Source organism: Mauremys reevesii, linkage group 4, assembly GCF_016161935.1.
Source record: "Mauremys reevesii isolate NIE-2019 linkage group 4, ASM1616193v1, whole genome shotgun sequence".
Taxonomy (NCBI): Eukaryota; Metazoa; Chordata; order Testudines; family Geoemydidae; genus Mauremys; species Mauremys reevesii.
The window spans coordinates 12145461-12172579 of NC_052626.1; the positions used below are offsets into that span (position 1 = coordinate 12145461).

The 27119-nt window shown below is 38.8% G+C and overlaps 1 protein-coding gene and 1 long non-coding RNA gene across 13 annotated transcripts in view; one reads left to right on the forward strand and one right to left on the reverse strand.

Moving 5' to 3' along the window:
- Positions 1-27113, reverse strand: LOC120404166. Of its 4 annotated transcripts, XR_005597834.1 has the most exons (7): positions 27060-27083; positions 25880-25926; positions 18831-18900; positions 12068-12203; positions 10433-10535; positions 4835-4939; positions 1-120 (listed from the first exon to the last, which is right to left on the reverse strand). It is a non-coding gene; the product is annotated as an uncharacterized LOC120404166 (long non-coding RNA). The 4 variants fall into 4 exon arrangements; XR_005597833.1 differs by lacking the exon at positions 25880-25926 and having other exon boundaries at positions 27060-27113; XR_005597835.1 differs by lacking the exon at positions 25880-25926 and having other exon boundaries at positions 25-120; positions 4878-4939; positions 27060-27113.
- KIAA0586 (KIAA0586 ortholog) overlaps positions 1-27119 on the forward strand; it is a 126610-nt gene that overhangs the window by 75285 nt on the left and 24206 nt on the right. For 7 of the 9 annotated variants that reach the window (XM_039536194.1, XM_039536192.1, XM_039536189.1 and 4 more), the window contains 8 exons: positions 27-174; positions 789-1014; positions 1544-1782; positions 2776-2852; positions 5599-5733; positions 9759-9930; positions 13419-13561; positions 15120-15207. In XM_039536194.1, the coding sequence (XP_039392128.1) occupies positions 27-174; positions 789-1014; positions 1544-1782; positions 2776-2852; positions 5599-5733; positions 9759-9930; positions 13419-13561; positions 15120-15207 (1228 nt within the window). The remainder of the gene's footprint in view (positions 1-26; positions 175-788; positions 1015-1543; positions 1783-2775; positions 2853-5598; positions 5734-9758; positions 9931-13418; positions 13562-15119; positions 15208-27119) is intronic. The other 2 variants (XM_039536193.1, XM_039536195.1) reach the window with 1 other exon arrangement.

Below are 27119 nucleotides of genomic sequence, written 5' to 3' on the forward strand. Positions count from 1 at the left end.
CTTTTTCTTCTTTTATTTTTTTTCAGGAGTCTGTGGTGTCTACTCCATTGGCTACACCACCTCATACACCACTTCCTGAAAAAGAACCAGCTCCAGTAAAAACTCCAGTTTCTTCTCCGTCTGTGACAGAAATTGGTGGAGATGTTGGGGAACAAGAACAAATGACAGAAAAAGGTAAGGAAAATGGTCTTTAAACGTGAGATGGAACAAGTGTACTGACATCTATTGACTTTAATTTATGGCATGGAATATTTTCTCCCCTAAAGATACTATCTCTGAGAATAACCACTGTTGGGTCTGTGTTTCCACTGAGAGAGCAGGTGGAAACTCACATAGTTTAGAAGGTTTGAGTTAATTTGTTTAAAATATATGCTTTTTTGTTTTCCATTGGGCATCAGGTGTGCCTTGACCAGACAGAATTTGCATTGGCATTGTCTCTGGGAGTCATCCCTTTTCCTCTCACCATGTCAGAGAAATAGCTGACCTTTGCTTCTTTATCTATGCCTAATGTTGTTAAATCCATGTTTAGCCACCCAAAATAGACTGGCTTGGCTTTCAGAAGTGCTGAGCACCCACAAATCACATTGAAGTCAATGGGAGCTATAGGCAATTGTCTAATCCTGCTAAATGCTAACCATTTATTTAAATTAGTTTAGTCCCCACAACTATTGGAATGTTTTCAGGTAAGATATGAAAGTCTTATGAAACAAAATAACTTGACCTTGCCTGAGGATTACTACTTGTTTTACTTGCCAGTCTGAATTTTGTGATTGATTTCTTATGTGTAGGATTTGACATTCCAACTGCCACTACTCCTGTTTGCACACCTGCTGTTACTCCAGTTGATACACCTCCTAGAGTAACTACTCCAAGCCCTCCTGTATCAGAACGTGGCTCTGTTGCAACAAGAATGGGAAGCCCAGAACCTCCAAATCCATGGGGTGATGCTGAGCTTCCTCTGGATGAGGAAAAACCCAGTCCTTTGAATGAAGAAACTCTCCATCCAAGAGCTGTGTGAGTTATAACAATCAATATATTATCTAATTTTCTCTTCCAAGTAATTTTGCCTTTTTTTCCTGTATAGTAAATAACTTTAGGGAAATACCGTATGTGTATATCATGAAGTGTTGGGATAAACAATTCAGTAAATAGAATTAGAGGCTGATTTATATAACAGGTACAAGAAAATCAGGACCTCCTCCAGATTTTATCAATACTTGTTTGTAATCGTATTTGACAAGATATTTAGTAAGCCGGTTCTTGTCACAACTGCTACTAACAGATTTTGCTCTGTTGAAGTGCTTTTTTGTTATCGTTTTACCAAATAGAGAACTATTTTTGCCGCTATGTTAATGGAAGTTAGATCATTAGAGCTCATTGTTAAGGTTATTTTTAAGTTTTTATTCAGATCAGTCCATGAAATACTGTGCTGCTTCTTCTTTTAATAAAAGCTTTGTAAGTTATAATTTCTTTACAATGTTGAGTTTAAGATTTAGTACAGTGTATTTTGGTGCAGTAACAAAATATTTTCTTATATTTTTAGTGTAATGTCTGTGGCTAAAGATGAAGAACCAGAGATGTTGATTTTACCTTCTCCTGAACCAGTTAGACCCTTTGAGTCACTTCCTTGTGAAACAAGGCTTCCATCTCCTGTGCATACTCCCAGTTCTGGCCCATCAACACATGAAAGCAGCCTAACTGTCACAGAAACAGAAACTGCAGACAAGCCTATCTCAGAAGGCGAGGTCTTATTTAGCTATGGACAGTTGGTGGCTGCAAGAGGTAATTTAACTTCCAAGAATCTGTTCAGTTTAGGGTTGGTTTAGACATGTTTTTCTTTGCTGTTCATGTGAGAATTACTCTCACCATTTAATAGAAGAGCATTCAATTTCATATTTTTTTCTGGTAAGCCTACAGTGAGAGTGTACTGTGTCTGTACTCCTTAACTTCCTGTTCAAGTTTCTGGGCACATGTAAGATACTTCATCATTTTTTCTCATCTCAGAATGAAATAAGTGTTTGCTTATGAATTGTAAATAAATGAAAGAAAATAATTAAATTAATTAACTTAATCTTACTGACTAAGAACTTGTTTAGTTTATTCCAGGGGGTCTCACAAGAAATTTTTTGGTGGCCCAGAGTGTGGCCACCAACTCTTGCTGGTGGCCACTCTGGCAATTTTTCCTAAAATACTCAATTAATGTTAGGAAAACAAATAAATATATGCATGTACATGTCGAAATAATTGTAATTTATTTATGTAGGGTTTATTGCGGAATCAATAATAAAAATAATGTACAGTTGTCTATGTTTTAACTGAACCTAAACAAAATAGAAACAAACTCTGTGCTCTGCGTGTTGTTGTCTTTCTTAGATTTGCTAGCTAGTAAGTCTTTTTCTGTGAAAAGTGATATTTGTATGTTTGTTAACATGGCTTTGCCCCCCTAATCACCGCCCAGGAGACTCTGGCTGCACAAAAAGCCCCTAGTGACCGCATGGCTGCATTTTTGTAATGCTGGATTATTCTATCTTGCACAAGTACCAGGAACAAATTGTAATGAAGGCACATTTTTTTACATTTCCAAAGTGTCAGAATGTTTTTGTTGTTGACTAAAAATCTGTTCTTATGAGTGAGAGACATTTGGTAGATAGAAAATTGTAACCTTATTAGAGCATTGTGCTGCAAACAAGGAAAAATATGGCATTAACTTGCATGTCATAAAAATGGATATTTTCTGCTTGTAATTTAAAAAAAAACCACAATTTTTATTTTCAGCATTAGCAGAAGGAGGACTGTCTCTTCCAAACCTCAGTGAAAGTTTAACTAGCACGCTACATGATGCAAATGAAATGGTAAGGAAATAGTTGAGTAGGAAATTGAATTTAGCATAGTACCTTAGCTGGAGAAGTTTATTAGATAAGATGTTCTCTGATAAACTTATCCACTTATTTAAACTTCATGAAAGAAATGGACTGCTGAGCTATAAAATATTGAAGAGAATTCAAACTTCCAAAGAGAAAATATACAGTTCATGCAAATTAATTCATAAGGCAGTTACACATGAGTAGCACCCACTATAGTTTAGAGAGTCCTTTATAAGAGATCTCTTTTCCTACTGCCTTGCTTGGAAGATTTTCATAGTTGGATTAAAAGTGGAATCACTCAAACCTTTCATCTAATCTTTAATACATGCTTAACACTCAAACAGCTTATATGAAATACAGTATTATTTACCCAAATTTCAATTTTTCCCATTTAAATGATGTATTAAGCAAAATGACAGAGCATTATTATTCCCTGTCATATGATACTTCTCATCACATGTAACTTACTGAAATGAAAAAAGTTTATTTTACTCATTTTTGACTCTCTAGTAAAAATACTTATTTAAAAGGAGTTTCATACTTAAATAATGGAAGAGTTTGCCTTTATCTTTTCTGAGTAGAAACATATTTTAGAAGTGAGTTTTCTGGCACAATTCCTATTTCTGTTACAGGTCACCCCTAATAATTTATTACACTCTTCTTTTAAAAAAGAAAAGAAAAAAGAGCACAACAATTTTTTAATACATCTGAGCACAAGTCCCAGAAGCATTTAGAAAACGGTGACTGCTGGAGATCTGTCTGCATGTACTGTCACTCTGATCTCAGTTCCTTTCTTTAGGCTCACTTCTGTGCTCCATATTTTTAATCTGTTCATATTTATTATATAGTTTGTAATTTGTTGGGAGTGCAGGGTGGAAGGGTGCATGTGTGTGAGAGAGAATCTAATAGTTCAATCTGATAGTGAAGACCAGGTACAATTTTTCACACTTGGGATTGAAGTCTTCCCATCCTGGACCACTTGCCTGATGATTATGATTACGATAGAGCACTAAAGCTGTTTGAAATCTTCCTCGTGAACTAAATGTTCGTATCCATAAGGGAAGATGTGCACAGCCCCGTGATCACTGTTTGGATATTTCTAGGATTTGCATTACCACGTGGTGCACTCCCAAGACTGGTTCTGCAGAGACAGTCAGTCTTTCTTTCTTTCTTTTCACACGTTCCAATGCAAAGTTTTACACACTCAGACCTCACATCTTTGAAACTAGAAACTTCAAAGTTGTTTTGTGCTATGACTTAAGTCTCTTTCAGGCATAAAAAGCAAGTCAAGTTTGAAGAAAATCTGTCTAGTAGACCTAAAGTTGTGAATGTCCAAAGGCTGCATTTCACTGCATCTGTATTTTGGAGAGTTTAGACATCTTAACTGTCTAGAACATTGGGTGCATGCTAAACTGCTTCAATTTTGAGGCACCTTTTAATTTCTTGTGGGTTTAAATTCTTACATGTATTAGTGAAGTTTTAAGCTGCTTTAGCTGACTTCTGCCTCAGCTTGGCTGCCCCTTGCCTTAGTCCATTGGCTTGTAAACTTTCCAAGCCAAAAAGCTGACAATTTTTAAAACGTATTTCCTCCAGAAAACCCTAAGACTTTCCCTCTATGACTGTGTGATGGCTTTTAGAAGGAAGATGTTGGAATATAGACTAGTAATGTGTACTGTAGTACTATTACATTCAAGCCAAAAAAAAAAAAATTCTTTATAGGAGTGGAAGCAAGTACCTCTTGATGAGCAGTCTGTGTGAGGGCATACCCCTCCAACTGCACACACTATCCTGAGCAAAAAAACAATTACTAGCAGGTTAGCTATTTTGGTGAAAAGGGGTATCCGTTTCTGGCTGGCTGCACGAGCTTCCTGTGTTGTTGTTCCACCACCCAAGGTTCTCTGTAGTAAAGGCAACATTGGCTTATCAGTCCTGCCAGTTTCATGCAGCTGGCTAAATATCCAGTCACCTACCTGCGAGGAGTGGTTAGTAAAAGTTTGCTGAAAATTCTATTACCCATGTCTACTCTGTTCTGCTGGGAATGAAGAGTTTGTATGGAGACAGTCTTCCTCTTAAGCCTTGGGTGAACAAAAAAACAAACAATAGAAATATTTTCATGTCAGTGTTCAGCCACATGAAATTACTGAAGATTAATGATTCACGAATCTGAATGTATATTTTTGCATTCTTAGCCTTTTGGCTACGAACAAGTGTAGTCAAATATTTGGATGCTAATATCTAAACTGTATTGTTAAATTTATTAATCCTATTTGGGTTATTGCTGACTATGTTCTCTATGTATTTTAAATCAACCTTTGTACTTTTGGATAATTTAAGCACTATACCCAGATGTACAGACACTCTCTTTTCTTAACCTGTGTATTATATAATTTTTAACATTAGCTTTAATAATAATTTCAATACCAGATTCTGCATCTGGGCTATATTATGCATTTGCTGGGGGATAGGACTTTATGGCCTAATAGGTCCTTTCTGTCTCAAACTGTTAAGGTCTTGTATATCAAAACTCTTAATATATTGATTGTGCCCTTCTTTTGCTAAAGAGAGGAAGCTGTGCTGCCAGTCTCCCTGTTATGAAGTGTTTGTACTTTTATTACAAATGTTTTTAATATTGGCAACTGTAGTAAAAGATGGAGACGCTTTATAAAAATAATGTACAGTTAACTCTACACTAAGGATGATCTGACTACTAAAACATTTTTTAATTTTGTTTTAGGATTACGATCCTCCCAGTGAAGGACAGGTCACGAGAAGACCCTATAGGGGATACCACAGAGATCCGGTTCTCTCTCTTTTTGCTAAACTAAATCAAACACCAGTTGCTTTACAAGAAGTAATTTACCACTCTGAGGTACCTTATTTCCTTTTCATTCCTATTTGTAATTAAAGCAAAAATACTAGACATTCTGAAATGATATTTTATGATACAAAGAAGGTAAAAAATCTGAAGTGTCTTTTGCTTAGGGAAAAACTAAAAGTTTTATTCAACCTCTTGCCCCAGAAGAAAATTCTTCTATGGAGAATGCTGGTTCTACTCCAGGCTTCTAAGTACTTAAAATTCTCTTCCATTTATAATCAATTTTTTTGCTGTATGTAACATCATATATACCAGTCTCCACTATGTGAACATTTAGAAGTTTTCCAGAAAAGCCTAGCCATGCTTTGTCTGGCCATTTTGAAAGGGCAGAAGTTTATGGCAGTCACGACCAGATGGATGGTTTGGGGGAGATGTATGGAATAGATGGTGACAAAAGATTTCATACACTTGATTAAATCTCACTTTCTTTTGTACTGACCTGAAGAACAACAAAACATTCTATTTACCTAAAAGCTATTTGAAAAACATAATTATCAATCTATATTAAAAGAGTTTAGACCAGTAATATTTCTGTAATGCAGTTAGGTATTTTCAGTACAAAAGTCTGCAGCCAGTTGCTAACTTTGTGTAAGTAAAAAGATGAATGAACTGATTGCACAGTCCTGGCTGGTGTTGGAAGGATATTCAGACAGAGAGAACTTGGGAGGACACTGCCACATAACTCATGAAATACCTGTATTTAGGTCAATTTCTTGCTTTTTGTGACTTTCCTGGAACACATCCAATTTCTTCCTTCTGTCTTGCTTAGCCTGAACTGTCCCTGATCTTTATTTTGTTTACTTAATGATATTAGAAGATGAACTATTTGAAGAGCTTTCTGTAGTATCAACTCTCAGTCCAGCTGTAATCTTAATGACACTTTCTTGTCAGCATTGGTAATTACAAATGCAGCTCTAATTGCTTTTCTTTGTCCTTCCCATTCTCTGTCCTCAGCCTATTCACACAATGTTCTAACAAATGCCTCTACAGATTCTGGCAACGCTAGTGCAAGCATACCGTCTTGCATATGAGATTACCTCTAGGAACAAAATACTCATCACACTGCTTTAGCACAAGATCATAATTATTTTCCTGGTCCATCAAACACAAAAATCTCATAAATGGATTGCTTGTTTCCCATTGCATGGAGGAGAGTTAACTGGTTTCATTATCCAGCTTAGTTGAAGCTTGGAGCCTGGAGGAACATTCAGGCCATATCAAAGTCTCGCTGAAGATGAACCTTTTAATTTGGCATATTGCAATAGCACAGACTTGCCATCTTTTAAGTACTCCAAATGTCACATTGTTTGACAACTCTTGATGGTTATACAGTATCATAGAGATGAGCATGATAAATAATACAGCAGGACACAGATTATCCAGCAAGTTCTTGGAATATATTGGAGACAATTTTTTAGTTCAGAAGGTGGAGAAAGCTACTAGGAGAGAGGCTGTTCTAGATTTGATTTTGACAGATGGGGAGGAACTGGTTGAGAATTTGAAAGTGGAAGACATCTTAGGTGAGAGTGGTCATGAAATGGTAGAGATCTTGATTCTAAGGAATGATAGGAGGGAAAACAGCACAATAAAGATAATGGTTTTCAAGAAGGCAGACTTTAGTAAACACAGAGAGTTAGTAGGTAATATCCCAGGGGAAGCAAGTCTAAGGGGGAAAACAGTTTAAGAGAGTTGGCAGTTTTTCAAAGAGACCTTATTAAGGGCAAAAGAACAAACTATCCCACTGCATAGGAAGTATTGCAAGAGACCACCCTAGCTTTACCCGGAGATCTTCAGTGATCTGAAACTCAAAAAAGAGTCCTACAAAAAATGGAAACTAGGTCAAATTAAAAAAGGAAGAATATAAACAAACAACACAAGTATATAGGGACAAAATTAGCAAAGCCAAGGCACCAAACAAGATTAAACTAGCTAGAGACATAAAGGGTAATAAGAATACACTCTACAAATACTTTGGAAGCAAGAGGACGACCAAGAACAGGGTAGGCCTGTTACTAAATTGGGAGTGGGGTGGGGGGGAGGTGAACAATAACAGAAAATGTAGAAATGGCAGAAGTGTTAAATGACTTTTTTGTTTCAGTTTTCACCAAAAATGTTAGTAGCAATTGGACATCTAACATAGTGAATGCCAGTGAAAATGAGGTCGGATAAGAGGCTAAAATAGGGAAAGAACAAGTTAAAAATTACTTAGCCAAGTTAGATGTCTTCCAGTCACCAGAGCCTGATGAAATACAGCCTAGAATACTCAAGGAGCTGACTGAGCAGATAACTGAGCCATTAGCAATTATCTTTGAAAAGTCATGGAAGATGGGAGAGATTCCAGAGGATTGGAAAAGGGAAAATATAGAACCCATCTATAAAAAGGGAAATAAGGACAGCCTCGGGGAATTACAGGCCAGTCATCTTAACTTCAGTACCTGGAAAGATAATGGAACAAGTAATTAAACAATCAATTTGCAAACACCTAGAAGATAAAAGGTGACAAGTAACAGTCAGCATGGATATGCCAAGAACAGATCATGTCAAACCAACCAAATACCTTTCTTTGACATGGTAACAAGCCTTGTGGATGAGGGAAGAACCTGTAGATGTGGTATATCTTGACTTTAGTAACTCTCTTAATATGGTCTTGCATGACCTCATAAACAAATAAAGGAAATATAAACTACATGGAGGTACTATAAGGTTAGTGCATAACTGGTTGGAAAACCATTGCCAGAGAGTACTTATCAGTGATTCACAGTCAAGCAGGAAGGGCATATCAGGTGGAGTCCCATAGGGATCGGTCCTGGGTCCAGTTTTGTTCAGTATCTTCATCAATGATTTAGATAATGGCATTAGGAGTACACTTGTGAAGTTTGTGGACGCACCAAGATGGGAGGGGTTACACATGCTTTGGAGGATAGGATTAAAATTCAAAATGATCTGGACAAACTGGAGAATGGTCTGAAGAAAATAGGATGAAATTCAGTAAGGACAATGCAAAGTAGAGTAATCAGTTGCACACATACAAAATGGGAAATGACTGCCTAGGAAGGAGTACTGCAGAAAGGGATGTGGGGGTCGTAGTGGATCACAAGATAAATATGAGTCAACAGTGTAACACTGTTGCAGAAAAAGCAAACATCATTCTGGGATGTATTAGCAGGAGTGTTGTAAGCAGACTGGCGAACTAATTCTGCTTTACTCCACGCTGAGTAGGCCTAATCTGGAGTATGGTGTCCAATTCTGGTCACCACATTTCAGAAAAGGTGTGGACAAATTGGAGTCCAGAGAAGAGCAACAAAAATGATTAAAGGTCTAGAAAACATGACCTCTGAGGGAAAATTGGAACAATTGGGTTTTTTTAGGCTGGAGAAGAGAAGACTAAGGGGGGATATAACAGTTTTCAAGTACATAAAAGGTTGTTACAAGGAGAGAGAATAATTTTTCTCCCTAACCTCTGAGCATAGAACAAGAAGCAATGGGCTTAAATGCAGCAATGGAGGTTTAGGTTGGACGTTAAGAAAAACTTCCTAACTATCAGGGTAGTTAAGCACTGGAATAAATTGCTCAGGGAGGTTGTGGAATCTCCATCATTGGAGATTTTTAAGAGCAGGTTAGACAAATACCTGTCAGGATGGTCTTGATAATACAAGTCCTGGCATGAGTACAGGGGACTGGACTAGATGACCTCTTGAGGTTCCTTCCAGTTCTATGATTCTATGATAGTAACTTTTTGAGGAGTCTCTTCTTTAAAACAATGCATCTCTGCTCCTCTGGCAAACTAGCAACAAAGGAAATAATCTCTCCATTGCTCGATTCAGTCCAATGGTAAAGGTAGGTCTTACGTTCCACCCTGTGGTCACGTGTCAGTCTTTCAGGTTGCAGTCTTCTTTATACAGCACAGGTAGTATAAAGCTATGTACATGTGTGTTTAAGAATATTCTAGTTAAACAGTATTGCATAGTTTGAAAGATATTTGTTGTGATTCACTGAATGTGTTTCTCTGTTTTCTCTAGGATTCTGATAATAGTGTTGGAGAACTTAGTGAAGGCCAGAGACCTAGACTGACTAGAGCAGCAGAAAGTATTCTAATGGGACATTCCGTTTATACTGATCAGGTGGCTGGCCGGGTTACTGAACAGAGACCCCACCATCTACCATCACCAGGAGAGTGTGACAGGGTTACAGGTATAAGCTAGAACATGAGCTTTCCTCAGTATTATCTACTGGAGACCACGGCGGGATGGAAAATGTGTCAGAATGTAGTGCGGACAGACTGGAACTGTGTTGAGCACATTTTTGGTACATGGTGTTGAACACCACTTAGTATGATGAAGGGTCTTGCATACTGTCTCTGGTAGGTGTTGAAAACTGCCTTTTCCCACATTAGTGGCTAAAACATTTTCAAACCTATTGAAGGAGGGAGAGTTCTTGATATTTGTTGCCAATAGTTGGTAATTTTTCTAGTGAAGCTGCACTTGCTGTTTCCCCCACATCTCCTACTGGGAGAAAATAAGCCCATATTCTCCTCTCTGAAACCTTTCATAGGAGGGAAGTTAGTGATCTAGTTGTTCCTTATGAATTGTTATAAGTCTGTTTTCCATTTATGCTGGCAATGGCCTTAACTGATTCCATCAGGCTTCCAGTTTTTCCATCTCCAGTAACTAAAAACCAAGGCACCTCTCTTTACCTCAATCTGGATTGTGTCTTTCCCAGTTTAGCAGGGTGGAGTTTGAGTGCTTTGGCGTGTCTCAAACAGCATCTTCAATCTTGTTGGTGACATGTGGCATTCACTAAAGGATTATGCAGTATTAAATTAGAATAGTGCCAAATAGTCCTTTACTTACACAAAGCCTAGTTGTCATGTGTCTTCTGTTCTTTAAGGGTGAATTCACTTACCATAAGTGCTAGATTAACAAACAGTCCTTGAAGCTAAAGTCCATAAAACTGGTATAGTACTGGCAGTGCAAGCTTTTACATGCTGCTTGCCCCCTCTCTCTTTCTGGTACACCTCTAACCCAATATAACACGAATTTGTATATAACGTGGTAAAGCAGCGCTCTGGGAGGGCGTGGCTGCACACTATGGTGGATCAAAGCAAGTTCGATATAATGCGGTTTCACCTATAATGCGGTAAGATTTTTTGGCTCCCGAGGACAGCGTTATATCGGGGTAGAGGTGTACTTGTATGGCCCCCATCACCATCATACCTGAGCACCTTGCAGTCTTTAATGTATTGTATCCTCAAATATTCCTGTGAGATAGTGCGGTTCTGTCATTCCCAGATGTTTTGCAGATGTGGAGCTGAGGATCAGAGACAAAGGGACTTGCCCAAGGTCATGCAGGAAGTGTGGCAGAGCTGAGAATTGAGCCCAAGTCTCTGTAGTCCCAAACTAGCACCCTAGCCACTGGCCCATCCTTCTTCACCTTTGCTCTACTTAAGATTGCCTAGGTTTAACTAAAGTTAAATTTTTTTAACCTGATTTAAACTGGGGCAAGTTTGCGCATAGACCTTCCTATTTCAGTCAAGTCTGGTTTATTTTGGTTTGGTTTAAAACCAGATTAGGCTAAACTGTCATTCTGAAACCAAAATACGAGTGTCTACACACAAACTTGCACTGATTCAGCTAAATCAGTGTAGTTATACTAGTGCAAGCTTGGGTGTAGACAAGACCAGTAACTCTAGAGATGAGAAGGTAATTCAGTTTCCGTGTTGATTTAAACTTTGATACCTATGATGAGACTGTCAGGAGCGGAGCAACTGTTGCTTTTTGGGATCATGACTTTGTATTGTTGACATTTGTCCAATAGGAAATGGACAGAGATGCCAACTCAATTCACACATTTCATGTAATCACTATCAGCTAAGAGCTTTTGGTCATTGTTGACTTGGACCAGATTTGAATTGGTGGTCTCTAGGATAAATTGATCCTTTAGGGCAGCCATTTTGTTGTCTGTCTCTGAATCACTTCTATTTCTGCTATGTCATTTTTAATTAAAGTGGACGCCATTCCCAATGGGGATGCACTGTTGTTTTAGATAATATCTCCAGTATTATTTTTACATCCCTTTAATACATTGTAACTTTCTGTTTGCATTTTGACCGCCACTGAACATTGAGCAAAGCTATTCAGAGAGCATTGCTAAGAAAATAACCTTCTAGGAAAGCTGGGGCCTACTTCTGACTTAAACAGTATTTTAGTACTAAGGAGGAACAAAAGATCTTGTTTCCTAATAGCTTTGGCAGTGCAACCAAAGACAGCACAGAAACTGTTCAAGTTAAAATAATCTCTTCCAGGAAAAAAATGAAACTATTGATAATCACCTTTTGAATTGTTGCCATTTTTTCAGCTAATTCCTCAGTATACCTAATGTGTTGTGTGAGTGGATCCATCCATCAGTCTGTCAACAGCTAGGGTTAAGTGCCATTTTTCTTACAGTCTCAGTGCCTGTGGTGTAGTCTACAAGAATTATATTTAACAGTAAAAGTAAATAACCATTACATCACCTGGCTATAATGGGTCATATATTTCCATGCGTAACTCTACATATGCATACTGAAAGACGTGAATTGTCAATCATATCCTCTTACAATAGGTATTGACCTTATACATCAAATTGAGTCACTTGCTTGTTATTGAGTAGACCATAGAAATATATCTTCAGTCTTGTGACGTGATTTTATTCATATAATAGAAACTTGATGTCTATTTCAAGAGCTTAGAAATTATAGTGTTGCCTACTTGACTCACCATAATATAGTTAAAGGTCTATCAGCATTTCTATTATATCTCTCTGTATTCAGTGCTTAATAATTTGGCTATAAAAATTAGCTACAGGCTGAAATATGTCATACAAAGTCTCAGCCCAAGTGCAATATTTTACACTAATTAGATTTCAGACTAGTGTTTTTGTTTTGGCAAGATAACTGGTCTACAAAGTTAGTTCATGAACTGTAAGCATACTTTTCATAAAGATGCTTAATGTTCATGCAGGCTGCACAAGTGTGATAAACTGTATGGATTACATAGCAAATTACTTTTTTTTTCCAGTTACTGTTCATAGGTTTCTATTCATTCACACAATAAAATGAAACACTTTAATGAAGAAGCCTTTCCAATCTCTCTTTCCATTAAGAGGAATAAAGCTCATTAAGTACATAGTGACATGATGAACTATAACCACTCAGGAGCCACCATTAAGGTCTACCCATGTTAGAAATCTACAGATCATAAAACTGTTTCCCTCACTTCCATTGAGATTTTTTCTTTCTCCTTTCATCAAGGAAAATTAAAAGGGTATTATTAATTAGCTTCTGCCTAAAATATTACCAGCTTTAAAATTATTTTATACTGATGGAAAGCCTGGGGTGTTCTAAATACCAATTTAAAAAACCTCACATTGAACAACTTAAAAAAACCCTTACTACCCCACCACACTGTACAGAGAGCTCTGATGTTGGTACATACACAAAGAAATAAAAAGAGCCACCACCTTGTTAATCTGAGCTCTACTGAAAACATGAGTGGGTAGAGAGAGAATCATTCACTTCATTATGGAATGTCTCATTGATGAGCCTAGGTACAAACGTGGTAGCTGGGAGACTGTGGATCTAATTTGGACTTATCAGGGATTCTTTTTCCCCGTTAATGTTTGTTTATGTTTTATAATCTCAGCAGAACTTCTTGGAGATGCTGCAGATGTTAGTCATGGTCCAATGAGCATGGCTGAATTGGAGTCTCAGCCACTCTTAAACCCTGCTCCTCAAACAGCACAAGCAAATAACAGACTAACATCTCTATCAGAAGATCTTCCAGAGGTAAAGTATGCATAGTATTTGTGCATTGCTTGTAAATGGTTAGGAACTTTGTTGCCATTCAAAGCAGCTAGATAAAAAGAGCAAGTGCAGGAGGAAAATTTACCTTTTAAATTGATGTGGCAGGCAAAGGTACAGTGCAGGAGACTTTTCTAGACCACAGGTCAGCCAAGGAGACCTCATCCTCCTGCAGTGATATGTTGGCCCATCCTATGCTAAACTCGTCGTAGCCTAGTACTCAGATAAGGTGATGGATACCTAAGATAGGTAGATAGTATCTTAGAGCTTATACCAACTAGTTGGCTCCAGAACCCCCAGTAAGTATTTCTTCTCTGGGCTCATCAGTCACTGCAAATGGGTTTCTCAAGGGACAGGGACTAACTTTGTATCTTGTACGACATTGAACACTTCGCAAATAATATCTCTGGGGGTCCACCTGAAGTGGATGTGTTAGCTCTAAGCAATAAAGCAGGGATTTTACAAGAACAAGTTACTCCTTATCTTTCCTTCTTTTAGTCTTGGGAGCAAGATATCGCTACTGCTTTTCCTCCGTGTCCTCTGGAGAGAGACCCTGCTGACTAAAGTGTATAAGCCTGAGTGCAGCCAAAATCCAGGAAATTCTATTATTATTTTATAGTTATAGTGCAGTAGCATCCAAAGGCCCCAAGCAGAATTGGGCCTGAAATACATATGAAGACATGGCCCTATGAAGGCTCAGTGAATTCTTTTATTCAGCTATTACATGAACAATATAATTGATCAACTGGATTTAGCATTTTACTCAGATAATCCTTAAACTCTGTATGTTTTCATGTCTCTTTGGAATCTACTTCCCACCATGCTCTGCATTTCTTATGGACAGTCCGTTTATCTAACAGGATGGCTCTGTGCCACAGTCCCTGCCCCAAAGAGCTTACAATAAAAATAAACAACATATGAAGGGCATTGGTAGAGGTGGTGTAACTTTGTATATACATTGCATTTTTTGTTATAAGAGTGAACTATTCTGATCTGTCTGTCCTTCAGCCTAGTCATTAACTGATTTATGTAAGTGTTGTGGCAGAGATGGGCCTTGAGGAGGATTCCAGGAAGTGGTCTTAAAGACTACTTCAGCTGCTTCCTCTAAATTTGAAAACCCTGTATAGAGTGAATTTTTTTTCTCCAAGACCCTTCAATTCTTGTAAACAGGAGAAAGAGGAAGTTCTTGATTGCAGAGGAATGAGACAAAGGAATCCCTGACAAGTTGTTCCTGTCACATCCTTTGATTAAAAATTGAGAGCCCCCATGTCTTCAGCTGTAAATGGTGCCTGCTCATCTCTACTGACTACATGGGAATCACATCAGAGAACAGCTTGCCGTGCTGTTTGTTGTCAAAGAAAATAAATGGTTACAAAAGGCAAATTAGGATTGAATTCTTTTAAAATTGAAATGGAGACCAAGAAGTTATGAATCTTTTCGCAATTCTGAGTGCTAAGTAAATAGTTCTTAAAACTGCATTTGTTTTTATTGTATTTTTAATAAAAATCAGAATTATAACATGGTTTTAATAACTGATATACAGAAGCAGAGCCAAAAGGTTGTGCAAGTTGAACCAGTACGATCCCGAGTCATTCATGTGAGAAATAAATCTGAAGTAACACAGCAGCAAGGTAAATCTATGTCTTTAAGCATCTATTCTGATATTAAAGTACAGGCACTGAAACCTACCACTCTGTTTTGCTCTTCATACACATTTACTGTAAATTTCTATATTTGATACCTCTTTTTATTGCAACTGAGTCCAAACAGTATCCAGGTGTCTATATACATATATAGGTCTCTGTGTACACAGTACTGATCCAGTTTGGATGAGCAAGGTATTGTTGGAGTCACTTAGTTCTATAGATAAACAATCAGAACTCTTTGGATCAAATATTTATTTCTTACTTTAATGTTTCTTAGCCAATAGCTTTACAATATGCAAATAGTTTTAGTTTACTGAACTATGTTAGTCCCAGTCGCCACCAAAAATGTTGCTCTCATAGCAGCAGAGCATATGCTGTTGCTCAAGAGAGGATGAAGCAAAGTTAAAGTCAGGGGAAGAGAACAGAGCAGTACCAGTTATGCCTGTTCTGAAATAGGGTGCCAGCTAATATAGAATGGTTCTTACACAATATAAAGTGCTATATCATCTATGGATAAATGTGCTACATAAGAGATCATTTTGAGTATGATTGATAAAAGTATTATGTAGAGTGTATTTCAGATATACTATGGGTCAACCTGATATTTAGCTAACATGATATGGGCAGATTATTGCTATATTTTTACTGAGACAAATAATTAAATGTGTTTTACAACTGGATTAGACATTAAAAATAAGGCAAAGCCAAAAATTAAATGCAAAAACTTTTGTACATGCAAGTCGTAAGGGTTGACAGTTAAATTTGGCATCCATGTTGGGTTTTTTTAAATTTAACGTTGCTGTAGCAATGTTAATTAAGACACGTAGCAATTATAATAATAAGAATGGTAATTGAAAGATACTCTTATGTACAATATGTCCGAAGTTAACGTTGCTGTAGGTACCTTAATTTCTGCATTTATTATTTTTAAAATTTTAACTGACATCTCAACACTGCATTAACAAATACCTTTTGCATTTAATATTTACAAACGTGTAATCAAGATATGCAACTTACTAAGATGATATTTGCCTCAATCATTTATTTACAGAAGTTTGAAACTGCCTCTGTAAATCATTCTCTTTGAAGAGCCCTGTACCTACAATTAACCTCCTCATACTCATAGGACTTGGGGGTTAAATCCATAACAGTGTGCTAAAAAAATTAGTTATGAATGATGTAAAACATTGCTACTGTGCATACATGATAGGAAAGCTCATTAAATCCGAGTGTTTGTGCTTTTGAGAAATGTGCTCTGTCCTAAGTGTACATTTAGCAAAGTATGCGTTGGGGGTTTAAGCACACATTCCACTTTAAGTCACTAACTAGGGACTTTTTTAGCCCTTTCCATTTAAAAAAAGCAGGAAAACTAAAGGACTAAATCCCATTTGGAATCTAGAGAAGGACGGTATAGCTAGTGTATTTTTCCCAGATTTTCACAAAACTCAAAATGTCTTAAGGATTTTGCTGACACTTAAAAGGTGGGAGCAGCAAAGAATCCTGTGGCACCTTATAGACTAACAGACGTTTTGCAGCATGAGCTTTCGTGGGTGAATACTCACTTCGTCGGATGCAAGTAGTGGAAATTTCCAGGGGTAGGTATATATATATATATGCAAGCAAGAAGCAAGCTAGAGATAACGAGGTTAGTTCAATCAGGGAGGATGAGGCCCTGTTCTCGCAGTTGAGGTGTGAAAACCAAGGGAGGAGAAACTGGTTCTGTAGTTGGCAAGCCATTCACAGTCTTTGTTTAATCCTGAGCTGATGGTGTCAAATTTGCAGATGAACTGAAGCTCAGCAGTTTCTCTTTGAAGTCTGGTCCTGAAGTTTTTTTGCTGCAGGATGGCCCCCTTAAGATCTGCTATTGTGTGGCGAGGGAGGTTGAAGTGTTCTCCTACAGGTTTTTGTATATTGCCATTCCTCAACTGTGAGAACAGGGCTGATCAGCCACACCATCACCGGTTCATTCACCTGCATGTCCACCAATGTAATATACGCCATCATATGCCAGCAATGCCCCTCTGCTATGTACGTCGGCCAAATTGAACAGTCTCTAAGGAAAAGGATAAATGGACACAAATCAGATATTAGGAATGGCAATATACAAAAACCTGTAGGAGAACACTTCAACCTCCCTGTCCACACAATAGCAGATCTTAAGGTGGCCATCCTGCAGCAAAAAAACTTCAGGACCAGACTTCAAAGAGAAACTGCTGAGCTCCAGTTCATCTGCAAATTTGACACCATCAGCTCAGGATTAAACAAAGACTGTGAATGGCTTGCCAACTACAGAACTAGTTTCTCCTCCCTTGGTTTTCACACCTCAACTGCGAGAACAGGGCCTCATCCTCCCTGATTGAACTAACCTCGTTATCTCTAGCTTGCTTCTTGCTTGCATATATATATATATATATATATATATACCTGCCCCTGGAAATTTCCACTACTTGCATCCGACGAAGTGGGTATTCACCCACGAAAGCTCATGCTCCAATATGGCTGTTAGTCTATAAGGTGCCACAGGATTCTTTGCTGCTTTTACAGATCCAGACTAACACGGCTCCCCCTCTGATACTTAAAAGGTGGGGTTTTTTTTTTTTGTTTGTTTTTTGGACCAGAGATCAAATGGAAAGTCTCTCAATGTGAAAGTCTCAGAAAATGAATTTTGCAATAAGTTATGGATAAGCACATAAAAATGGAGGAGGGGAGTTGTCTGGCATCCTTTCTCCTCTAAGGCCCTCCCTGCAACCAGAGCCACCTGGTCTTCCTGCTCTCATGTCCCCAAATCAGACAACAGGCCTATTGCTCCTCTAGCAGTGGTAGGAGTCTCTTCAAATTGAGCCCTTAGGAGAGGGAGCAGAAGGAAGGGACACTTCTGTTAACACACACACAGTGTCACAGGGGTTTTTTGTGTTTCTCCTTCTGCTTCAAATATTAGCAAAGTAGCATCCTCAGCCCTTGCTTTCCCCCAGGAAGTTGATGAAGGCTGGAAACGGGAAATATAGTTTTTAAAGTCCTAATTTTTTCTTTTAAAATTCAAAATAAAATATTTTGCTCTGTGAAATATTTTTTTTTAAATGTAGTTGGACAGAACAAAGGGCATGCCCCTGCACCAAGTACATCTGTGTTCCTATCTGTACGTTTGACCACAAGATGGCAGAAGTCAGTTTTCTTTAGGAAGAAAAAAAGTTACCTGGTAGTTATTCACCAGTATAATTTAAATATTATTCTGTGTATGCATATTCAATAATCCAATAAAAATCAAAGGGGGTTACAAACTTAAACTGTTTGTCACCTTAAAGCCGAAGCTTTGTCGAGATCAGCTTTATGGTACTGAACCATCATATTCAATGGAGAAGTTAAGTACAAAGGATCCATATTGGTGCGAATCTTTGGAAAGGGGAAATGAAGACTTGGAAAGCTATAAACATATACGGGTTTAAATAAATACAGCATTTAAAAACCAAGCACAGCTGTTACTTTATAGGTGAACACATCCTGCTTATTAAATGTCAATGTTAAGTGAATGCCTTTGCCAGAATTAGGAGGAACAATGAATTTTTGCATAAACATGTAGGAACGTTGCAGTTGCAGTTATTTTTGTATACCTTCTAGGAAGAGTGGGTGGGTTTTTAGCAGAACTCTGGAAAATCATATCCCTGAAGCAGCTGAGGTTGGCTGGGGAGAAGAAAGAAAACAGTTTGGACTTACATTTGTTAATGAAAGAAAAGCTTTTTGTTTTATTTAATAGATAGACACGAGAGATTTGATTCTTCTTTGGATTTTTATAATAAATGTATTTCTAATATAGCCTTCTTTTGTTGTTTAAGAATCTTTTGCAGTCCACATGGAACATGTGTTTTCTTTAGCTGGAGAAACTGTAAAAATTGATAGGTTTCTTCTAATGAAAGTTGAAGTTCAGTAGGGCTATTACAAAGCTACTAAGTCAAGTCTGAAAGAATAATGCTTCCTGGAAGTTATAGCTGAAAATAAAGCTTGAATGTATCATTAATTTGAAATATGTATGTTCTCTAGACATTATGGAGACAGTGGTTGAAAAAATACACATGCTTTATATATATCCGTTAATCTTTCTATCATTCTCTACAGATGTTTCCATAAATGTAATATGTTAATATGTATTTTCACAAGCCACAGCAATTGCTTCCAAAATACAAGCATTTTTAAGACTTCCTTTAACAGAACCCTGAATTCTTAAATTGAATTAAATCCAGGAACAGGTGTCATGCTTGGATGTAATTCTTTTAATCTTTATCACTTATAGCTGAAGAACAAGAGTTAGATGCATCAGCATTTTCAATATTTTCTATAGCACAAGTTCTCAAAATGTGGCCTACAAACCACGTTTTGGTGGTTAGTGGAGGACTTTTCGCATGGTGGTAACTCCTCCTCCTCCCTATTTCCAGCTAGTAAATTGTATTCATAGCTAGAAGTACATGGAAAAATAATACACCTCTACTCCGATATAATGCGGTCCGATATAACGCGAATTTGGATATAACGCGGTAAAGCAGTGCTCTGGGGGACGGGGCTGCTTTACCTTGTTATATCTGAATTCGTGTTACCGCAAGCGGTTCCTCTGCACCTGCCTGTTACTTGCTACGGCCCTCCCCGCCCCCCCCCCCTCAGCTCACCTCCACTCCACCTCCTCCCACAAGTGCACCGCAGCTCATGGGAGGAGGAGGAGCAGAGGTGAGCTGAGGCAGGGGGGCCGCAGCAAGTAAGGGATGGGTGCAGAGGAACCGCTCCCTGCCCCAGCTCACCTCCGCTCCACCTCCTCCTCCCACGAGCACGCCACTCACCTCCGCTTCTCCTCCCTCCCAGGCTTGCTGCGCCAAACAGCACGGCAAGCCTGGGAGTGAGGGGGGAGAAGCGGAGCTGCGGCGCGCTCATGGGAGGGGACAGAACAGAGGTGAGCTGGGGCGGGGGGGCCCTGGGGAGGACCACAGCAAGTAATGGGGGGTGCAGAGGAACCGCTCCCCGCTCCAGCTCATCTCTGCCTCCTCCCCTGAGTATGCCACCGCCGCTCCGCTTCTCCCTCCCCCCCCGTTCCATGCTGATTGGCACAGCAAGCCTGGAAGGGAGGGAAAAGCGGAGCGGCAGCGGCATGCTCAGGGAGGAGGTGGAAACAGCAGAGGTGAGCTGGAGTGGGGAGCGGTTCCTCTCCCTACCCCGATATAACGTGGTCTCACCTATAACATGGTGAGATTTTGTGGCTCCTGAGGACCGTGTTCTCTCGGGGTAGAGGTGTATTGTGAAAGTATGTAATTGCTGTGATTTCCACATGGATGTTGTGCACTGTTAAATGGAAGTAAGTGGTCTGTGCAGTGGTGAATGGGAGGACAAGTGGTCCTCAAGACAGTCTATGAATTGCTTACATAACCCCTGTTCCACAATGAGTATGGGATCTTTCTTTCCCCAGGCTTGAATTTCATCATATTTCACAAAAATTATTTCTGTATTGACTATGATGAATGTAACTTAGTTTTGTTACTTTATTGTCATCTCTCTTCATTATCCAGAAATTCCTCTGAGTTAGTTTTTCCAAGAACTGCTGTGGTATGTGGCAAATCCCTAACATAAATTAGTAGGAAGGGAGATTAGGATAAAGGCTAGAATTATTCCTTTTTTATTTTCCTTGGATATGGAACTGCTTTGGTCAAACTCTGTACAACTATTTATCTGAAAGTTTAGATTTTCTTTAATGTCCTTCTCGTTCTTTTTTGGGCTGGATTTCACTGGAGACTTTCACTAAAGATTTCTATAGTCACCCAGTGAACCAGGACAGGGTTGTTCATTAATGCTGTGGAAGTAAGACTAAGAAAACTTTTATTTCTACCTGACAACATGGGCTATCAGAATAGTTCAATAGCCCACACTACGTTTTCAGTTTCTTGTTCTTTGATGACTATTTGCTGAGACACAACACTGGAAGTTGAAGTCATAAAATTGACCAGCTGTAATTAAGGCAGTTTGTAGCCAAATTTATTTCCAGTAGAACTTCACATAATTTTTGTTATCCCTGCTCTGTTCTATTTAAGTTCTTATACTGCGCCCATCACGGTGATATCAGGATGCTAATCAGCAATATACAGCTAATATTTCTCCAACTTGTGATCTCCTTCACAGATCACATATTATGGTAGAGATTTTAAATGTACGTAAGTCAGGAAACAAAGCTGATTCCCAAAGCAGCGATAATAAAACTCTGCCCCTTTGCCTACAGGTAGTCATTTGTTTAACACTAGGTGGTGTAAAAGCATAAACGTTACAATGTGGTTGAGTTACAGTTGCTTTGGGAACAATAACTTTGAATTTCCTGACTTTTGTACATTTAAAATGTCAGTCATAGCATGGCGTTAACATTGTTTTATTTCATTCAGTTGCTTGGCTTACTTTTCAGGCATGAGAATAACTTGTGCTCCCTCACATATTAATTTGAATGTGGAATAACTGAAATACACACTGATATGTATTCTGCTGATAGGAAGTGAGAGGAAAAGGATGAGCAGCAATGACTGCGGTGGGCAGGTAAGGCCTTGTAGGTCCCTCCTCGGGGCCCCAGTTTGGGAAAGATGCTCCTACCAACTGTCATCCCCCTCCCAAAGGAGATTAAGCAGCAGGCACTGCCAGTGACTGCAAGGAGTATGTGAGGTCATTTGGGTTTCCATCCGAGGGAGTCCCACTATTTTCAAAAAAAGAACAGTTGTATGGTGTGTGGTTGCTGGTGAGTATTTGCTTCAGGTTGGGAGGCTGTCTATAAGCGAGGACTGGCCTGTCTCCCAGGATCTGTGAGAGTGAGGGATCATCTTTAAGGATAGGTTGTAGATCTTTGATGATGTGCTGGAGAGGTTTTAGTTGGGGGCTGTAGGTGATGGCTAGTGGCGTTCTGTTATTTTCTTTGTTGGGCCTGTCCTGTAGTAGGTGGCTTCTGGGTACTCTTCTGGTTCTGTCAGTCTGTTTTTTCACTTCAGCAGGTGGGTATTGTAGTTTTAAGAATGCTATTTTCAGACACTTCCAGGTGGGCAAATCACCCTTGTGTGATACCTTGTATAATAATTTTAATGTTTTAGGAACTCTGAGTATTTTAAAAAATGAATTCCCAGTTATCCAGTGTTGAATTAAAAAACAACAAAAAAACACTTATTCAAATACAAAGGAAGCATCTGAAAAAATATGAGCAATAGAAGAACATGCAGCCCTGCATTCCCCTACCTGCACATGTTTTGATAGTTCAAAATCAGCCAAAAATTGACCAAACTTTCCAAAAATTGTCCCTTCTGAAAAAACAAGCATAAAGAACAGTCAGCTCAGGGTGATATTCTTAAAAAATGTCAAAGTGCTTTAAAACAGTATAGGTGCGCTCAGGGCCAGTGCCCTCTCCGCCATCACTGATGTGGTGTTAGCACAACACTTAGTGTTCATACTGCTGCCTCAAGAACCCCAGAAATAATTTTAATATCTACAAGACAAACTGGAAGTGTCTTTAAAAGGGGTGGGAGAAGGAGCTTTTGTAACATCACAGTATCTCACATCATACACTACAGTGCAATGATATTGAAAAGGCTTTTTCTTAACATATTGGGGTGAATGTTATGGATGATTCCTGGCATTCTGCAAGCCATTGCTGTGGGAGCTGGGACAAATAAATCATTGATATTGGCAGCAACCCCTGGGCATGTATTTTCTTCCTGGGCATGTATTTTCCTGGGATCTATTTTCAATCATTATGGAGCTGTGCATGTGTATCTCTTTTATTTTTCCCTTACAGTAACTTCAAGTAGCACATTTCCATGCCTGTTTAGTTGATCCTTCATTTACCATATTTCATTAGGATTAGATAGTTCTCACAACAGCCCTGCTTCATTTCTTGTACTCAGAGACTTCTCTGCCTCAGTCTGTTTTCCTGGTATTTTTTCTTAAGCCCTGGGTATCCAGAAGAGAGACTGCAGTACGAACATAGATTATTTGGGATGGTTAAAGAATGCACAGCTGCAATATGAGAACACTTATTTTGGACAGTCTTCCACTTTTGTTGTAGTTTATGTCCCTAAATGTGCATGGGTCAGGGAACTTCCAAGCAGGATTCTAATTAAGTGAATAGTTGTCTACATCTCACTGCACTTATGTGCTTTGATATATTTAGTTGGAAGGTTCTGGATAAGAACAAAGTAGTATTATTGCTCCCTCTGGCACTCCTTGTCCTACCAGGCACTGTGCACATGAGGCAACAGAGCAAGCAAATCCCTGTCCCTAGTAACTACCCTTACACTTAGAGCTAGTTCCAAATGTGTAATTAAGGTTACCATACATACTCCTAAGACAATTTTTATTTATTTTTGGGGGAGCCATTTTAAGGAGCTTAGTTTCTGCTTGGGTCAGTGATACCTTACTATTATCTCCCTCCACTTGTCTCCTCTTCATCCCAGAGGATCTGCAGAACTTTTGAGTAAGTGTTGGATGACCCACAAAGGCACTTGTGCACCACAGGTGGGACTTGACCCCGCAGCTCCTTGGCCCCACAGTGAATGCCAGACACACTCTTGAGTCTTCTGGATACTAACCTCGCTCCCCTCTAGTCAGTCCAAAATTTGTTTGCCAAAATCATCTTTCTCACAGTGTATGTGGGATTCTTAAATATGCTAGCATCTGACTAAAGCAGCTTTGTGTTGTTGTGATTTGCATGCACTTTTGGGAACTTACAGTAATTGCTGTTGCCTTCATTGTAAAGAGGGGGGAAAAAACAAAACAAAAAACCCTAGATGGGCACTGATCCCATTGGCACTGATCCTGAGTAATTCTGAATAAAAGCAGATGGTAGCAAGCTGGAGCGGCTGACCTGCTTTCACCTTTCATGCATACATCGCTTACAGAAATGGGGGACACAAAAAATTAATTGGCTTGGGCAAGCCGCTTACCGGTCAGAGACTCCCCATGTATATAATGCTTACATCAGCCTGAGAGTTGTTTCCAGTTACTTTTCCCTACAGAGAAGAACTTTCTCACAATATCGCTTCCAACTCTGTGCCCATGGTTTTAAAAGAGAATTGACATGCATCAAATAAAGTAAACTGCCCTTAACTGTTCTTTGGCCTGTGTTACTCAAAAGGTCAGGCTAGAGGATCATAAAGGTCCCTTCTGGGTAGGGTGACCAGATGTCCCAATTTTATAGGGACAGATTTTTGGGTCTTTTTCTTATATAGGCTCCTATTACCCCCCCATCCCCTGTCCTGATTTTTCACACTTGCTGTCTGGTCACCCTACTTCTGGGCTTAATTTTCATTTATACTAAGGCTTCTTTACACCATTCTGGGCTTTACACCAATTTTAAGGCCCCCTTATAATGGCAGGGCATTAGACTCATAGGGCTGGATTCTCATTTAATCATGTCGCTATTCCTTTGGGCTACTAAAAAGAAATGAAAAGTAAATTGAGACCCTTGCTTGGTTATACCAGTTAGCTACAAGAGAGTGTGCGTTAATAGGTTCTTGGCACACGCTGTGCATGTGTTGTGAGGCCCAAAGTTGTCCAAATGAGATGTGCATCAGCATTCTACAGAGTTCATGTCCTCGCTTGACTTATTGCTATGAGAGTATTTAAAGCTAGTTTAAAATCAAGTTTTAGGGAAGATTATTATTTATAAACAAACATTTATATTGGAATAGTACCCAAAAGTCCCAGTGTATACATTGTGTGTACATCCACACACAGAGCCCTCAAGAGCTTGCAAGCCTTCAGCTATGAAGAGATGGTTCATGGTAGAGTGATAAGAGAAAATGGTGGGGAAAACCTTATTTTCGCCATTTTGCATGTGTTCATTGTTTGGTCTGAGTTGTGGGGGAAAGCAGAGTTTGCTCTTTATAGTTCAGCGGCTAGAGAAACTCCAGTATCTAGCAGTGAAATGAGCTACTTCCGCTTTCCTCTGCAGTGTATCTGGCTGTCCCTAGAGAGAGAAAGCTGGGCGTCTTTTAGCTTTACTCTACTTAAGACAGCCCCTAAACAACTCCCAAATCAACCGACCAAATCAAAATGAAAACTTTAAAGGAGTCCAGCTGGCTGTAAGTGAGATGGGTTGGTGGGAGAGAAGAGAGGTGACCAGGTATGTTGATACAGGTAGCATAACCTGACTGATGAGACAGCTGCCTTTGCAGCTAAAACCTACAATATTTACTTTTACAGTGGGGGAAGTATATTTACATATTATGCCTCCCTAACCCATTAAACATAATTGGCTTTTTAAAAAACTTCTTGGTGACAAGGTTCCATGTCACTGCACTGGTGGTAGTTGGCGCACCGCTATGACATGACTAGAAAGACTAAACTAGCCGATTGGGACATGCATTTGAACAGTTGGCTTCTTAGACATATTTGAACATACCTGTGCCAGAATATTCTGTTGTAAAATGGCTAAACTTAAAGATGTCCTTGCTGTGCCCATACACTGCAGTTAGTATTTTATCTGTGGATTTATTTATTTGTTTATTGGCCTCGCTTCCCTGAGATTAGCCAGCGTTCCCTTTTCATGCTGTGTGCAGAGCTTAGGTTTTCTGTAGCAGATTTGACATTTGACTGTCGAATGCACCAGGTGATCGCAATAAACTGTTACAAAGACTAGCCAATATGCAAAAACACTTACGTCTCTTCCCCTCTCCCATTTGTCACATTTCTCAAAACTCTCTGCTCCTGGTAAATTTTCATGTAAGGTAACAATGTAAAGTGAATGTTATCCAAGATATCTTTCAAGTTAAGGGAAACGGTATAATTCAGAGTGCAGCTCTGTCCATTGGCAATTTGTGGTGTTAATAAAATAGTCTGCCAGTGCTTCCTTCTCTCTAAAAAATATTATAAGAACTGATAGCTAAAGAGCATAGCAGGCATGCATGAGCTGTTGCTTGTTTCCCGATGTACAGATAGGATTAAATTTTGTAGCAATGTCTGATCATGCATGTGAGTGTAAAAACTGATTATGCCTTTTTTTTCCTTCAACAAAATTGGAATTTTGAAAGCAGAATATAAGAAAATAATTTTCATCTCAAACACATATTAGGTCAAAACTGCCTTTTGCTGTACTCATTAACAAGTAGAAAATATTATATTAAGTGGTGAAGAGGGCTTAAACCCTGAAGCTTTGTCCACTACTATGTTCTGTTACTTATGAATTCTGCCATTTAGAAGAAAATAATTGGAGTTCATATGGAAAAGCTAATAGACAATAATCTATTGTCACTTAGGGCACTGTTCTGTTTTTGTTTTTTAATCTTTAATCATGGTGTATTGCTTTAAAGTAGCAGCAACTCTTCTGCATAGTTCTGAACAGGCCAGATAGCTACTGAGGATGTTACAAAATAGCTTTCCAGTTCTGTAAAATGCAAATTTTCCAGACTTTGGCTAGGGAGAGGCTCTGGCTCTCCTTTGTGTATGGCATTACTTTGACATCCTATCAATTTTTATTCTTCAACATCAGACAGGCTTGTGGACTAAGTACAAAATAATAAATCATAAACTGTATATAGAAAATAAAATGAATATTGCACAGGTCATACAGAGTCTGTTAAATTTCTGAGTCAAGAGCACAAAATCAAGGTAGTTCAAACTTAATGTTAAAAACGTGAGCTGGCCTGGTGACTTCCCTCTTAACTCAAGTTGTTACAGATAGGTAATAATATCGGGGTCTAATATTGTTATCTGATCTTACGTAATGTACATATTACCAGACAAGGTGGAGTTGCATTACTTTAAGGGCTGCGTGACAGCTGCTTGGTATTTTTTGACAGATGCTTAATTTCCGTTATTTTAAGTTGTGCTTTTATACTCACAAGGCCATAATTGTAGGTCTCTCTGAGTTTGTGCTGTTTACTTGACAGGTCATAATGGCC